This window comes from Crocodylus porosus, unplaced genomic scaffold (genome assembly GCF_001723895.1).
Source record: "Crocodylus porosus isolate Cpor-Errol unplaced genomic scaffold, CroPor_comp1, whole genome shotgun sequence".
Taxonomy (NCBI): domain Eukaryota; kingdom Metazoa; phylum Chordata; order Crocodylia; family Crocodylidae; genus Crocodylus; species Crocodylus porosus.
Window position 1 is genome coordinate 5,437,875 of NW_017728910.1, and position 15,569 is coordinate 5,453,443.

Sequence of the window (15,569 nt, forward strand, 5' to 3'; positions counted from 1 at the left end):
AAAAAGTCAGGGGAAATGAGAATTAAAGTAAAGCTTTTTCATACAGTGGATGAACTTGTAGAACACCTGGGGCAGCACCAGAGGCACATCTCAAGTAGCCATAGTCAACAAGGCTATTGACAGTAATATTCAGAACTGCAGACAAGAAAATTTGCTTCTAAATCTTCAAGAAACCTGGTCTACTGCCAGAGAAGTGATGAATTAGATAGGGTTACCATATTTCTAGTATCAAAAAGGAGGACACCGGGGGTGGGGCACATGATTGTTGGGGAGAGCAGTGATATGCCAGTGCCCTGCCCTGCCCCTGCCCCTCAAGCCATAGCCCTTTCAGCCCTGCCAGTGCCCCTTACTCCTGTCCAACAGCCCCCCACTCCTCCCAGCCCTGCCGCATCTCCCAGCTGCCCCACCGCTGCAAGCAAAAGCAAGGGCACTGGTTTCAGTTCTGCCTGCCAGGCCCTGCAACTCCCTGCTGTCCCTGAAGGCCCATCCCCCCCATCCCCCCTTTCCCTTCCCCCACTGGAGGGGCAGGCACCTCCCCCACCTCCTCTGCCCCACTGCAGCCCCAATATCTGGACAGCTTCTCCCAGCACCAGCACATACCTGCTCCCCTTACACACCCACACCCCCTCCACACATCCCTGCTCTTGCCCCACACACACAGCCCCCTGACCATCCCCAAGCCCTAGCCCTCCAACCCCTGCTCCCCATAGACTTACCTACATGGAGCTGGGACTGATCTCACCATCCTGCCTGGCTGCATGCTGACCACGTATGTATGCGTGCGCAGATGCACGTGAAGCCCCCTACCTCCAATCGCCCTCCTCGCATTCCCCCCAGCCCCAAGCAGTTTCTTGCTAGGGTAGACCCAGAAGTGCTAGGAAAAACTTTGATGCTGAGCAGGACAAAATCCCAGACATTTGTTGATATTTTAAAAAAGCGCCTGAACGGAGATGGAAGGACCCAACAAGAGGAAATGTCTGGGAAAATCCATATTAGGGCTAGGGAGGGGTCAGGTTCAGTTTGTGGCAAATGTAGTAAGGGACATACAGGAATAAAGGCATGCTGGACCAACTCCAATTGCTGAAGTTCAGTACATGTCCTTTAGTCCTATGAGCACCTGCTGTCATGGCTGCTTCTCATTCTATCAAATGAGGTATTTCCTACTTCTTCCCTCATCGGCTTTCCCCTTTCTCTCCTCTCCTTCCTACTCTTTCTGCTTTCCAGTGAATCATGAATGCCTTTGCAGTGACAACTACGGGTGCATCAGACTTTCACAGCACCAGGTCTATATTCATGCAGTTTACACAAGAAATTGGAGTAAATAACTCAGGGTGAGGGGAGAGAGGGATTGGAAAGGTCTGGTGGGGTGGCAGGGGGTAGGGTTGGCAGGTCTGTGGCAAGGTTTTCTGTCTGGGTGTGAGGGGATCAAGGAGCTAAAAATACCCCTGTCAGGGTGGGAGGTCAGAAGTGAGGGACAGGGAGAGGGGAGGGCATAAAAAGAGCACAGCCCTGGAGCCAGGGCTGGGCTTTCCCAGACCCAGGGCTGCTCTCCAAAAATAGGCTTTCAATAGATCAGGTTAACCTATCAGGCATACTATTTTTTTGTCTTATTTAACCTCTCTGAATACCTACACAGATGGGAATTTACCCCTAGTTAGGTCAACCTAAACAGAACGCCTGTATGTATCTTATGACATCTCACTATTGATTTCATGGTCCATTCAGCAAAGACTTAATAAGCCAATATAACATTAACTAGCTATATTTTAAATGAATCGGAATGTTTTATAAACAACTTAAAAAGGTATAAAAAGATACATTTAAATAAATTCCAGGTTTACATTCAGAAGGCATATAGGTCAAATAACTGCCAGCTTTGTGATTGCGTGGTTTATGCAATATCTGAACTATGAACAAACCATCCTCAGGGTAATGAGTATGAATACATTTCTGTGAATGTTTTTAGACTGAATCACATAAATCTTCTACTCTACACATGTGTCTTCCCTTCAAGGAATTTCCTCAAGAATGCTGGCTGAGGATTTTCCAGGAAATTACAAGAGTTTGAATGAACTCTAAAGAAAAAAATCACATGCTTAGAATATCATCATAATAGGAATTTCTGTTTCTTGGCACTAAGGTGGCATTGAACAATACATTTAAAAATATTTGCTATATTGAAAAGGACAGATTCATTCAGTTTTTCAGGCAAACCCACCAGTATGTATTAATTCTCAAACCCCAGTGCAATTTACTGAAGCAACAAGTCATATCAACATCTTTGACAACAAGAGGACCAACAGAAAAGCTGACCTTTGAGATATTTTCCTCCAATTTCTGCAAAAACAAACTACGAAAACATATTTTTTGGAAGAGAAAACTACTTTTCAACTCTGTGGCCACTAAATGAATTAACAGCTAAAAAAATACCTTCTGCTCCTGCAGGCCAGATGAGTGGCATGGGGTTGGTCTGTGGACCAGATACTGTGCAGGGTTGGCATACAGGGCCATTCCATGGACCTCATCCTGCACACCTGGATCTGGCCACACACTGGCCCAGTGCCATATTGGCCTCCTGCTGCTTGATCACCTGGATCCAGCCCTGCACTGGCATGATCTGACATGAAGAGCTGCATTATCTAATCTGCAGGGATCCCCAAGGGTCTGGAAATTTGGCAGCAGGCAAATGGTAATTAACTCCCCTGCTGCCAAATTTCTGGACCTTTGAAGAACCCTGCAGGCCACATGACATGTCTCTGCAGGCTGGATCTGGCATGCAAGCTAGGGACTGGACATCTCTGTTGTAAAAGGACAACTGTCAACAGGAAAGACCTTTTTCATATCTTGCTATGGCACAATATTTAAGTGATCAGATTATTAGACTTACTTATTCATGTCACAAATTCATCTGTTTTCTGCTCAGCATGGGCTTCTTAATCACAGAGGGGCAAATTATGGAATACAAGAAGTAATTAGAGGTAGGCATACTCCCACTGAAATCAGTTTGGCAGGCTGTTACAGATTCCTTGGAAATCAGTGACAGTAATCATGTAAGTAATTGCTCTTCAGAGGGCACATCTACACGAGATTATACATCACCGTAGCAATGAGCTTTAGTGACTAGCTTGTTGCTACGGCAACATAGCATCGGTGGGCACTAGCTGTGATGACAACACTACTGTACAGTAATAATGAGCTAGTGCACAGTAGCACGTTGATACTGTGCAGGAGGTTAAGAAATGACCCTTGTGCTGCCAGGACTGTGCAGTACCAGTAGCAGTACTGCACAATCATTTAGTACTTGCTAAGGCAAGTATTAAAGCAAGTACTAAATGATTGGGCACTGCCAACTGTGCAGTGGGGTGCATGTGTAGATGCGCCCAGTGAGAATAAAAGGTTTAGAATCTGGCTTTTAAAAATTTAAACTTGCAAAGGAGTATTAGAGTGAGGCCAGTGCTGCTGTATGCTGAGGGCCTTCACAGCAACCTCACAGGACAACATTGTCAAGTATTTGCAAATAAATAGCTATTGACATAAAATGAAGATGCCAGGAATCATGATACAGCATGAGGAAAAGCTGATGTCAAGAGGACCGTGGCTGACAGTCTGCATGTTCACTGACATATTTTTTTAACTTGTTCTTTTAAGGGTCCCATCATTTGAAAGGTTCAGGCCTCTTACCTTCAATAACACACTGATCTGGGATAGGAATTTTCTTCCCAATCTCCACAAGATATGCCTTCACTTTACTAAGATTTTCCTTTAAATGCATATAGAGTTTATCCTGGTATTCCTCAGAATTTTTTACCGTCTCTGTACTTCTTTCATGGCTAGTTTCTTTAAGAGATTCTGGTAAATTTTCTGATTCTGGGTATTTGATAGTTGGATGCAAAATGAAAGAATTGTCTGGCTGTGCTTCTTCAGTGTCTATACTAAAAGGTGACTTGTCATTTTCTTGATTCAGATAGATTTCAGTGAACGAGATCCCAGATGTCATGTCTCCATTCTCTATATCTTGCCCACTGTCAGAATTTGTCACCTTTGTGCGGATAGCATGCAAAGCTAGACTTTTGGACCTGCATTGCAAATGAAGGAAAAAACACACAGGTTGGGACAGAGGCAAGGTGAACTGCAACATGTTGAACAATCATACCAAAAGGTCCTTTGATTAAATTATTCTGCTCTCCAATACATATGTGTAGCTGCTCCAGGCTGAGAGAGAGCAGAATGTGGGCCTACAAATCCAGCTGGAGGGCGAATACAACTACAAATAACTTTATTGCCTTTTAGGAGCATATACTCAGAACTCAGATCAAGTCACAGCTGAAGTTAAACTAACTAATACAGTGCCCATGTATATCACAAATGCATATACCACTACACATGTATAGTAGAGCCTGTAGTACCATATTTATACTGGACTAAGTTAGCACCTGAGGGTACCTATACAAATTCCTGGAGAGCTGCTCTAATTAAAACACCACAGCATAAAGTGTATTAAGCCCCTGTGCATTTAAAAATGTCTGTGGGACACTTTAACTAAAGCTCATTTGACAAGCTTTAGTTAAAACACCCCAGAAGACATTTTTAAACCCACAGGGGCTGATACACTTGACACTGCAGTGATGATAAAGCATTCTAATTAGAGCACAGAGCAGACTCAATTAATCAAAACTGCTCTGATGTGCTCTAATTAGAACATATCAGAGCATATGTATAAGCACCCTAAGTTCACAGTCCATCAGTTATGTCTTAAAATAACTCCATCCACCAATGGTTCATCCAAACCCAGATCGCCTCTCAAAGTCCTTTTGTTGTGCCTCCTGCAACTGCAAGATCCAAGATTTAAGACCTGATTCTCCACTCCCTTGCACTTTGTGTAGCCATTTACACCTTTGTATACTGTTTGTAACATGGTGAATGGGGAACTCTAATCTGGGTGTATTTCATACTAATTTTGCACATACCCAAATGACTACCTAAGATGCAAGGCAAAAAAGTATCAGCCCCTCAAAAGACACCTTCCTCACCACTTGTTGCCTACCATGCCTACTACTTAAGGAACTTTACTCTCCCAAAGGGAGTTAGGATCACAGGATCATTGGAAAATAGGGCTGGAATGGACCTCATGAGTTTGTCTAGTGCAGTCTCTTGGCCAAGGCTGCTCAAAGCATGACTAGACCACCCCAGCCAAATGTCTGTCCAATCTGGTCTTGAAAACTTCCAAGGATGGAGATTCCACTATTTCTCTGGATAGCCTTTTCCAAAGATTGACTACCCTCATAGTCAGAAAGTTCCTCCTAATTTCTAACTTAAATCTGTGCTGCTGAACCTTGACGACATTGCTTCTAGTCCTGTCTCCTACTGTTATAGAGAAAAGCCCATCTCCATCCTCTTTGTAATTGCCCTTCAGGTATCTGGAGACTTATCTATCCCTCCTCAGTCTTCTCTTCCTCAGGATCAATAACACTAGGTTTTTTTAGCCTTTCCTCATAAGTCATAGTTCTGAGGCCTCTAATCTTTGCTGTTGCTCTCCATTGGACTCTTCCCAAACTTCCACATCCTTCTTGAAGTGTGAGGCCCAAACTAGACACAGTACTCCAGATGAAGCCTCACCAGTGCTGAGAAACAGGAGGAATGAGAATAGGAAACTGAAATGGTCTATGTGTGTTTAGAGAAAACCAGGGGGGAAAGGGAACATTGTGGGAAGAAATGTCTCAATTCTTCAGTGGCTCATGTTTTGGCCAAAGAATACTGTCAGTATAAAATATCCTATTCCACCCATGCAGTACTTGAACATGAAAAATAAAACTTATAGTGGAATTGCTGGGGAAACTTTGCAGCTGCAACTTGTTTGAACTGGTTCTTGTCCCACCATAAATCTAGTCAGAGTCAAATTTAGCTTGATACAGCAATAAACCATTATCAGCGTTTTTACTAGTAACACCCAAAAGAGGTCTCTGAATCCTCATTTCTAGAGTTTTCTATACACAAACATTTTCCTCCAGCTTCTCTGCCAGGGCTCAAGACAGACTGAATAAATAATCCAAAACCTCTTATCTCACTTTAAGACATAGGACCTGCCTAGATTTAGATTCACAGTGCTCTCTGGTATTATACAACTGGACCTTTTCCCCTAATTAGTGAATAAAGCTTCGCTGTAAAACATATACATGAAAACCAATCATGTATTCTATAGAACCATACCTATTAAATCGCATTTCCTTCCTTTCTTCTTTAGAAAACTGGCCAACACTGTATCTGCGCACAGAGCCAGGAGTATTATTGTCGATACTTATTTTTTCTTCGAAAGCCTGTATTTTAACTTGAAGCTTTTCATTCTCTTCATTTCCATTCATAACAGGTTTTAAATCATCCAATTGAACAGAAGATTCTGTATCAGCATAATTTTCTATCCTAAAGAAGCAAAGACCAGCGTTTTGAAGGTTGTCATGCTTTGCCTGCAGTGACACTGACACAGATTCTCTTTCTTTGAACCACATAACATATCTGGTAAAACATTATGTTTCAGTAAAGATTTCCTTATAGCTTAATTAATCATTTTCACAAGCAGGTTTTAACTCAGCATCTAGCAGTAAGTCAAAAGGATCTTGAACATCTACTGATAACAATGGTTTAGAAGTAGCATGTGATATATCTGCAAAGATAAAACAACTCCTCCAGCTGATATGTCCCAACTGCATTCCCATCAGAAAACCTCTCAGGGAACAACTTTCTCAGTTAAACTTAGACCAGTCTTAAAAGCCTTCTAAGCAGACATTTATTATAGTACAGTACAATACCTATAAAGCAGCAATAGAACTAACAGTGGAACACATGAAAGTTTATGATTTTATAAATTTCATGTAAGTATGTACACTTTCTCCTGAATAATTGTACTCTGAATTTGAAAAAAAAAAACTTTCAAAACTCAGCACTTGAGAAGAAATAGGCTCAGGGAAAATTAGAAGAGATAACTAAGAATTCTTCAAATGGGCTTATTCAGAAGTTTATGCAACTCAGATTTGACGTAACAGTTCAGAATGGTTTGAAGTTTGCACTATACTTACAACTTTCAGATTTTAAAAGTGGAAATCTCAAGCAACTAGGTTTTAAAACACAAGTTAAAGAGAAGCTTTAAAAATAACAGAATATGATTCTCTTTCAGGCCCACAAGTGAAACATCATAGAGTTCACATCACTGGTGAAAATGATTATCCCAATGATTACAGTGTTACACTGCTAGTGACAAACTCTCTCTTCAGTTAATTTCAATGGATTCCCATAGGTATTGCTGAAAGTAGAATGATTTGCATCAACCTAAAATGCCTGGCATGGAAGGTACTCTTTGGAGATGAGTTATGGATCAAGGTTAGAATTAATTCAGTGTCTACAACTGAAGGAAGTGATTATTCCCCTCTCATATTAATGAGAGGCACAAAGAACCTGCAGCTGTTATTCAAGCTCATGGGCTAGTATAGTAACCATGGAGAGACTATATGCTCTCCAAGAGCTTTTCCAGCAGTTGGGGGATGATATGCATGAATCAACTGAGATCCTGGCATAAGGTCTTATTACTTACACCAGTTTTTCAAGCTTGAGATTCAAACCCCATAATCCATGTTTAGGCTCCTCAACTACTAAGCCTAATTGTCAAAGATGCTGGCTGCCCAGAGTCCCTCTGTCTGTAGTAGGACCTATGTTCAGAATGACTACTTCATGAGAGGGGATTTAATAGCAGCCTTCAGCTACCTGAAAGGGGATTCAAAAGAGTATGGAGCTAGACTGTTCTCAGTGTTGGCAGATGACAGAACAAGGAGCAACAGTCTCAAGTTGCAGCAAGGGAAGTTTAGGTTAGATATTAGGAGGAATTTTCTCACTACAAAGTAGTAAAACACTAGAACAGGTTACCCAGAGAGGTGGTGGAACTTCCATCTTTGGGAGTTTTCAAAATTAGGATAGACAAAGCTTTGGCTGGGATGATCTAGTTGGGGATGGTCCTGCTTTGAGCAGGGGGTTGGACTAGATGACCTCCTGAAGTCCCTTCCAACCCTCATTGTCTATGATTCTATGATTATATTAAGGACACCGAAACTAACCAATTTCAGGAAGACTAGTAAATATAGAAGAAGACCAGCATGGCTTAGCAGAAAACACTTCAATGACCTAAAACACTAAAAAGAAAGCTGGTAAGAAGTGGAAACTTGGACAAATGACTAGGGAAGAGAATAAGCGTAGTGCTCCAGCTTGCTGGGATGAAATTGGGAAGACCAAAGTGCAATTGGAATTGCACAAGGGACATGGAGGGTAACAAGAAGGGTTTCTACAAGTATGTCAGCAACAGGAGGAAGATCAGAGAAAGTGTGGGTCCCTAAATGTTTGGGGGACAGGGCGCAATCTAGTGAGAGATGATGCGGAAAAGGCAGAAGTATTCAATGCCTTTTTTACCTCAGGTTTTACAGGCAAGGTTAGCTTCCAGACTACTGCTGTTGGCAACACAGTTTGTGGAGGAGGGATGCATCTTACCATGGCAAAAGAACAGGTTAGGGAAGTATACAAGTCCACGGGCTGGATGTGATGCACTCAAATGTACTGAAGAAGTTGGCCGATATGATTATAGAGCCACCCTCCATTATCTCTGAAAACTCATGGAGATCTGGAGAGGTCCTGCATGACTGGAAAAGGGCAAATATAGTGCTCATCTTTAAAAAAGGGAAAAAGGAGGATCGGGGGAACTACAGACTGGTCAGCCTCACCTTAATCCCTGGAAAAATCATGGAGCAGGTCCCAAAGGAATCCATTTCTAAGAACCTGGAGGAACAGGAGGTGATTAGGAATAGTCGGCATGGATTCACCAAGGACAAATCATGCCTGACCAACCTGACTGCCTTCTCTGATGAGGTGACCAGCTCTGTGGATGCGGGAAGAGCAGTGGATGTGGTATACCTTGACTTTAGCAAGGCTTTTGATACATCTCCCACAACATTCTCACAAGCAAGATAAGGAAGTATTGGTTGGATGAATGGACTGTAAGGTGGATAAAAAACTGGCTGTATTGTCAGGTTCAAAGGGTAGTCATTAACGGCTGTATGTCTAGTTGGCAGCTGGTATCAAGTGGAGTGCCCCAGGGGTCGGTCCTAGGGCCAGTTTTGTTCAATATCTTCATCAACAGTCTAAAAGATGTGATGGCATGCATCCTCAGCAACTTTGCAAATGACAACAAGCTGGGGGTAATAGTAGATATTATTGCTGAAGGGTAAGGCTAGGATTCAGAGACCTCAACAAGTTGGAGGATTAGACCAAAAGGAATCTCATTAAGTTCAATATGGACAAGTGCAAATTCCTGCACTTAGGACAAAATGATCCCATATACTAGTACAGACTCTGAATTGATTGGCTAAGCAGCAGCTCTTCAGAAAAGGACCTGAGGGTTACAATGTACAATATGAGTCGACAAGTGTGCCCTCATTGCAAAGATTAACACCATACTGGGCTGCATTAGTAGAAGTGTTGCCAGCAGGCTCAAGAAAGTGATTATTCCCCTCTAGTCAGTACTAATGAGGCCAGATCCAGAGTACTGTGTCCAGTTTTGGGGCCCCCACTACAGGGGGTGGACAAATTGTCCGATGGAGAACAATGAAAATGGTTAGACTGGGGACTGAAAAGGACTTCTGAGGAGAGGTTGAGAGAACTTGACTTATTTAGTCTGGAGAACAGAAGACTGAGCGGGGATTAAATAACAGCCTTCAACTACCTGAAGGGTAGAATAAGATGCAGCTAGACTGTCCTTAGTGGTGGCAGATAACAGAAAAAGGAGACACGGTCTCAAGTTGCAGTAAGGGAAGTTTAAGTTTCATAGATTCATTGTTGTTAATGGACTTCAATAGATCATTGAGTCTGACCCCCTGCCCTAGGCAGGAAAGAGCACTAGGGTCATATGACCCCAGCTAGGAGCTCGTCCAGTCTCCTCTTAAAGACCCCCAAGGTAGGGGAGAGCACCACCTCCCTTGGAAACCCATTCCAGATTCTGGTAACCCTTACCATAAAGTTCCTTCTGATGTCCAACCTAAATCTGCTCTCTGTCACTTTGTGGCCGTTGTTCCTGGTTATTCCAAGGGGTGCCCTGGTAAACAGAGCATCTCCTATTTCTTGCTGCCCCACCCCCTGATGAATTTGTAAATGGCCATAAGATCTATTCTCAGTCTTCTCTTGCGGAGACTGAAGAGATCCAGGTCCCTCAGTCTGTCCTTGTAGGGCTTGACCTGCAGGCCCCTAGCCATATGAGTGGCCCTCCTCTGGACCCTCTCAACATTATCCACATCCCTCTTGAGGTGCAGCGCCCAGAACTGGACGCAGTACTCCAGCTGCAGCCTGACCAGTGCCACATAGAGGGGAAGTACCACCTCCCTGAACCTGTTTGTGACATGATAGAGTGCAGTTAGCTTTACTGATTACTTCGTCACATTGACGGCTCATATTCATCTTGGAGTCAACTATGACGCCGAGATCCCTTTCTACCAATGTGATGCTGAGAAGGTCATCCCCTAGCCTATGGGTGTGTTAGTGACTCCTTTTCCCTAGATGCAGCACTTTGCACTTGTCTTTGTTGAACTGCATCCTATTCTTTTCTGCCCACTTTTCCAACCTGTCCAGGTCTGCCTGGATTCAATCCCTTCCCACTAGAGTGCTTACTTTACTCCATAATGTTGTGTCATCCACAAATTTGGACAGAGTGCTCTCCACACCCTCATCCAAGTCACTGATGAAAACACTGAATAGCACAGGTCCAAGGACCAAGCCTTGGGGGACCCCACTGCCCACATTTTTCCAGGTCAATACCAAGATAGATTTTAGGAAAAACTTTCTCAGGAGGAGGGCAGTAAAGCACTGGAACAAGCTACCCAGAGAGCTTGTAGAATCTCCATGCTTATAGATTTTAAGACCCAGACAGACAAAGCCTTGGCTGGGATGATATAGTTGGGGGTGGTCCTGCTTTGTGCAGGGGGTTGGATTAGCTGACCTGCTGAGGTCCATTCTAAACCCTAATTTTCTATTATTCTAATTACTGCACTTTGCAGGAACAAAACCTATTTATGCCATGGTGAATGTAGTTTATATGTAATATTATAGAACAAGACTTTAGATAGCAACTGTGGGATTCACAAGTAGTTATCAGAACTCCTATCCCATTTCTTTAAAACACAAAACTATTTCAACTATTTTTACTGATCCATTTATTTCCTTTATTTTTTAAGTTAGCATCTGAATAGATAAAATATTAAATGCTAGAAAACCTACATTCATGGAATGTAATACACAAGAGTTGTAATGTACTATTATTAAAAGACATCAAAGATTTCCTAATCCATACTCCCTACTGGAAGGCCTATTAAAACATATAAATATGGCATATATTCAATTATGGAAATAAAACGTTTTAAGAAACAGTTAAAGATACTGCATCACAAAATGTACTTTTCATTTGTTTTCATAAAGGATATTTGGGGAGAGTTTTTTTGTTTCTTGTACTTATTCAGACCATTGCTCATAATGTATTAGTAAATTCTGTGGGGAACATTTTGTAAAAGTAATGAAATCATAGTAATAAGAACATTTCACATCACCTTTACTTTGCAAAAATGCAGGACTTAATAATACTTTCATTCAATGTTATTCTCTAATGTTTCTATCAAAAGTGTGTCTAGGACTGTGGAAGCTATGTGCTAATAAAATTATATATAGCACAACCTCAGATTTTGGAGCGGGGATTGGCTGGAGCAATTAGTTTTATGGATTAGATACATTTGCACTAACAAAACTCCATGGCATTCTGAAATATTAGCATATTTTTAGTGAAACAAATCCTGTTTCTTTTCACCCTTCTGTTTTGGAGCTTGATCTGGAACCTACTGAACTCAATAGGAATTCAATGGGGCTTTTGATCAGGCTCCTGAGCAAAATGTTATAACAGTGTGTTTCTTTTAGGGAGGCATTTTTGTTTTATTTGTCATATTTAATGCAACAGTAACTTTATTAAGAACGTGGTTCATTATAACTCAGCAGCCCACAAAAATAACAACTTGGTTTACACCTAGTGCGTCAACCCTTACTGGGACCCTGGGATTTGAGCAGAACCGCTCTCAGCTGCATAACTAAAACAAAAATCATCTCTTAAGGCCTCATTATCTCTCATTTGTGCAAGTTCAATGTGACCTTTAGGCATAAAGCAATTCCAGTAAGCAGGAAAGATGCAACTAGTATTAAAGGCTCAACTGAGCCTAAATACTGTGCCTGAGTGGAACACTGGCAAGCTTTTCTCCTGGCTCCTCCACTCAAACAATAAAATAAACAACTTCTTGAAATCTTGATGCAATGTATTAAACAAATTACTGAGACTGCCCAAATTAGAGGTAGGCCTGAATATGGACTGTACTATTTTCAGAAGACAAAGAATATAGACCCATGTAATGGAAGAGTTTTCAGGAAGCCTTTGATGGCACCACGTTGCTTGTTACTGATCTGTTCTTCAGCACCCTCTTCTCTATAGCTAGGTGCTTAGCATGTCACAGAACCCAATGAAATACATTTCTAAAGTGCACCAAAGGTGGAATTATTTTAATGTATGCAGGGCCAGCCTCTTTTTGCTGCCATGGCAAAAAATTGAGAAAAGTACCTCCTACTTCCCAGAGCCACCAAACTGAAAACATAATTGCTTCCAGAACAAGAGGCAACTGTAGAACCTTTAAAGGCAAGTGGTGTGAAAGTATAGGTAAGTAGCAGGGCAATATTCAAGAATGAGGTTTCAAATTTTGTTTGAGTCTTCATAGCTAAAGCTTATGATCACACTTCCACCTTCTAGGTAGCTTTGTGGATTTAGAAGCACTGCCTTCAGTAATTGGGCAGGCATAATATGCTCATAAGGATTTAAACCATCCTGAATAGGCTGTGAGCTGCCCTAGAACAAGTGCAGCTGTACATTGTCAGGGAACTACCAAACTTGATTGTTACAAAAGCATGTGTTTTATCTAGTTACATTTCTTGAGGACCTATGTAGCTTCCAAAGTAGATAGCAACATCACCCCATAGTTGCATATCGGCATATAAATTTCCATGGTACTATTACAAACCCTTATGCCATTACAAATGTTGCCTCAAAGAGGGACATATGGTATAGAAAATGAAAGACATGTGAATTGTAAATGATGTCTAATGCCAGGCATAACTTCTCTTTAAATAGCAAAGATAATTTCATCCAGCCACTATGTAAAAATAAATAACAAAGGAAACATTCTGGAAATCAGGCTTACTTTTTGTTCTCGGGAATGGTGGTTAGGAAACTGTGTTTTCTTTTTTTTAAAACTTGGCCATGCTTGTCTTCTATGTAGACATTTGAATTCTGTACTTGTTCTTAAAAGTTATCTCAGTGCTTGAATAACTCACAGCTTTGTGATACTTGGGGGCAACGCTAACAGAGCATCATATGGTTTGAATTATTCTTTCCATCTAATGCATGTAAAATTCCCTATGTTAAATGATTCCAAGCCAACAATTACTTTGAAGAAATCAGTTTCTTCTTATGTAAACACATGATTCCAAAGGAACAGAACCCTGTCCAGGCACACATTTGAAATCTTGTGTTTCTTTCACAGCACATATATTCTGAATTGTTAGTCTGAGAAAAACACTTTGCAATGGAATCATGTTAGAGCAGCTCTAGAGCTACTGGTTACATTTCTACATTCAGGTCCTGGGGCTGATCTCACTGGCACTAGTGCTACTATTCAGCCATAATGGCAGAAAATTCAGTGAAGCCATACCCAGTAGAGTTACATCAGTACAAAGCCGTTTAACCCTTTTTTGCCAATTTTTTGGTCCACATTTATCCTTGCCTCTTATTTGTGTGATGTTATCCTTGGCTAAGGATTTAAAATGTAAAACCAAGGGATAAGGTAAGATTTTTAATGTTATTGAGATCTTTGTTTTATTTGCTGATCTCTTTTAGTCACAACAGTAAAAGGGTATCAATTTCAGGTAGTCTGTTGAAATTAATGGGACTATTTCCAGTGACTTCAACGGGAGATCTGAGTCTGAGTGTGGTCATGTATTTAGATGTCCATATATTACCAATATATACTCTATTTTTTAAAATGAGTATTAGCCTGCTATAGATTTATCCATTATCCTTTCCTTAGAGCTGTCCTCTAAGTGAAAAAAAATATGAGGCATGTATCTTAAAGATGTGACTCTATGTTCTATTGTCTCTTTCCCTCATTTACAATCTTCCTCCCATTATTGTAGCTATCTTCCTCATCCTCTCTCCTATTATCTCTGCCTACCCTCACTCCTTATGACCTTTTTTAGATTTTGTCGTAGAAATGAGCCATCACTCATGGTTACACCTTGCTGTCTGGAAAATCTTTCAGAGCACAAACATAGTCTGCAGCTACTCGCACCTGGGGAGACAATGCAAGGCAGAGTTAGGCAGGTGAAGTAGGAGTAATGAGGTGGCAGATAGCAAATGGGGAGATTAATTTAAAAAAGCTTCATCTGAAAGGATTTCATCCATGCTCTAGCACTGAAACTGCTTGGTGTGTGATACAGACATCTTTCCAACAGAAAGCATACTGAGACATCAACTAACTTTATAGAGAATTAGCAAAGGGTAATAGTTTTTGTAATTTTCAGCTGTATGCAAACCAGTAACTTTAATGTGAAAGGAATTGTATCTTATCATCAATCCCAAGAGCTGTCCTGCCTCTTAAAAGCAGAGTTTTCTCCACCAAAAAATATAAAAGGTTTTAGAAGCTCACACATGAATGGGAGGAGTTGCTCACAGTTTTTATTTTGGATTCTCTCTAGTACGGGTTGAAGATCAAATTTTGCCCTCAGTTAAAAAGAAATACATCCAAAGTCACTCCACTAAAACCTATGGCAGCTCCTGTGGTTCTACTTTAGATTTACACAGGGGTAACACAACATTTGGCTCTGACGCCACACAGGTGCTTATAAATTGAAAAGCACTGATTTTCTTTTCAAATCCTGGCACCATATGAAAGTTCAGAGTGGTCCCTTTGTGACCTCCCCCTTTCTTACCTTGATTTGCCCTTGAAACTCTGCATCTCTATTTTGTGGACTAAAGGTATATTTGCATGGGAATATGAAGACAGCTGATATGAAGAAAGCCACCCAAGACCAATGACCAGAACACTGAGACCAAGGGGACAGACCAAACTCTTCCCATATATGCCATTAACCAACAGACTTTTACACCTTACACTATTCCCCACCCTAGCAATTGTACACTATCATTGTTTAAGAATGTCTTACTATGTTACAGCTCTGTACTGATGCAGTTACCATGCACAAGGTCTTGTCCTTTTTTCTATGCACAGTGTCACATTGAAACATTTTCACCCCCTTTACCTCAGGCTAACATAGGCTGCATGACTAACTGCACCATCGCACCATCATATACCAGCTACACTCTATGTGGCTACCATGTGCAGAGTCCTATATTATCTTCAATCTCTACAAAGTCAAGTAAATCACTATTTCATAGATTTCATAGA

The 15,569-nt window shown here is 41.3% G+C and overlaps 1 protein-coding gene across 9 annotated transcripts in view; it reads right to left on the bottom strand.

Annotated features, from left to right (window-relative positions):
* Positions 1-15,569, bottom strand: part of VEPH1 (ventricular zone expressed PH domain containing 1) — a 173,951-nt gene that overhangs the window by 87,535 nt on the left and 70,847 nt on the right. For all 9 annotated transcript variants that reach the window (XM_019532639.1, XM_019532648.1, XM_019532638.1 and 6 more), the window contains exons 8-9: positions 6,208-6,417; positions 3,682-4,076 (exon numbers count right to left, since the gene is read on the bottom strand). In XM_019532639.1, coding sequence (XP_019388184.1) covers positions 3,682-4,076; positions 6,208-6,417 — 605 coding nt within the window. The remainder of the gene's footprint in view (positions 1-3,681; positions 4,077-6,207; positions 6,418-15,569) is intronic.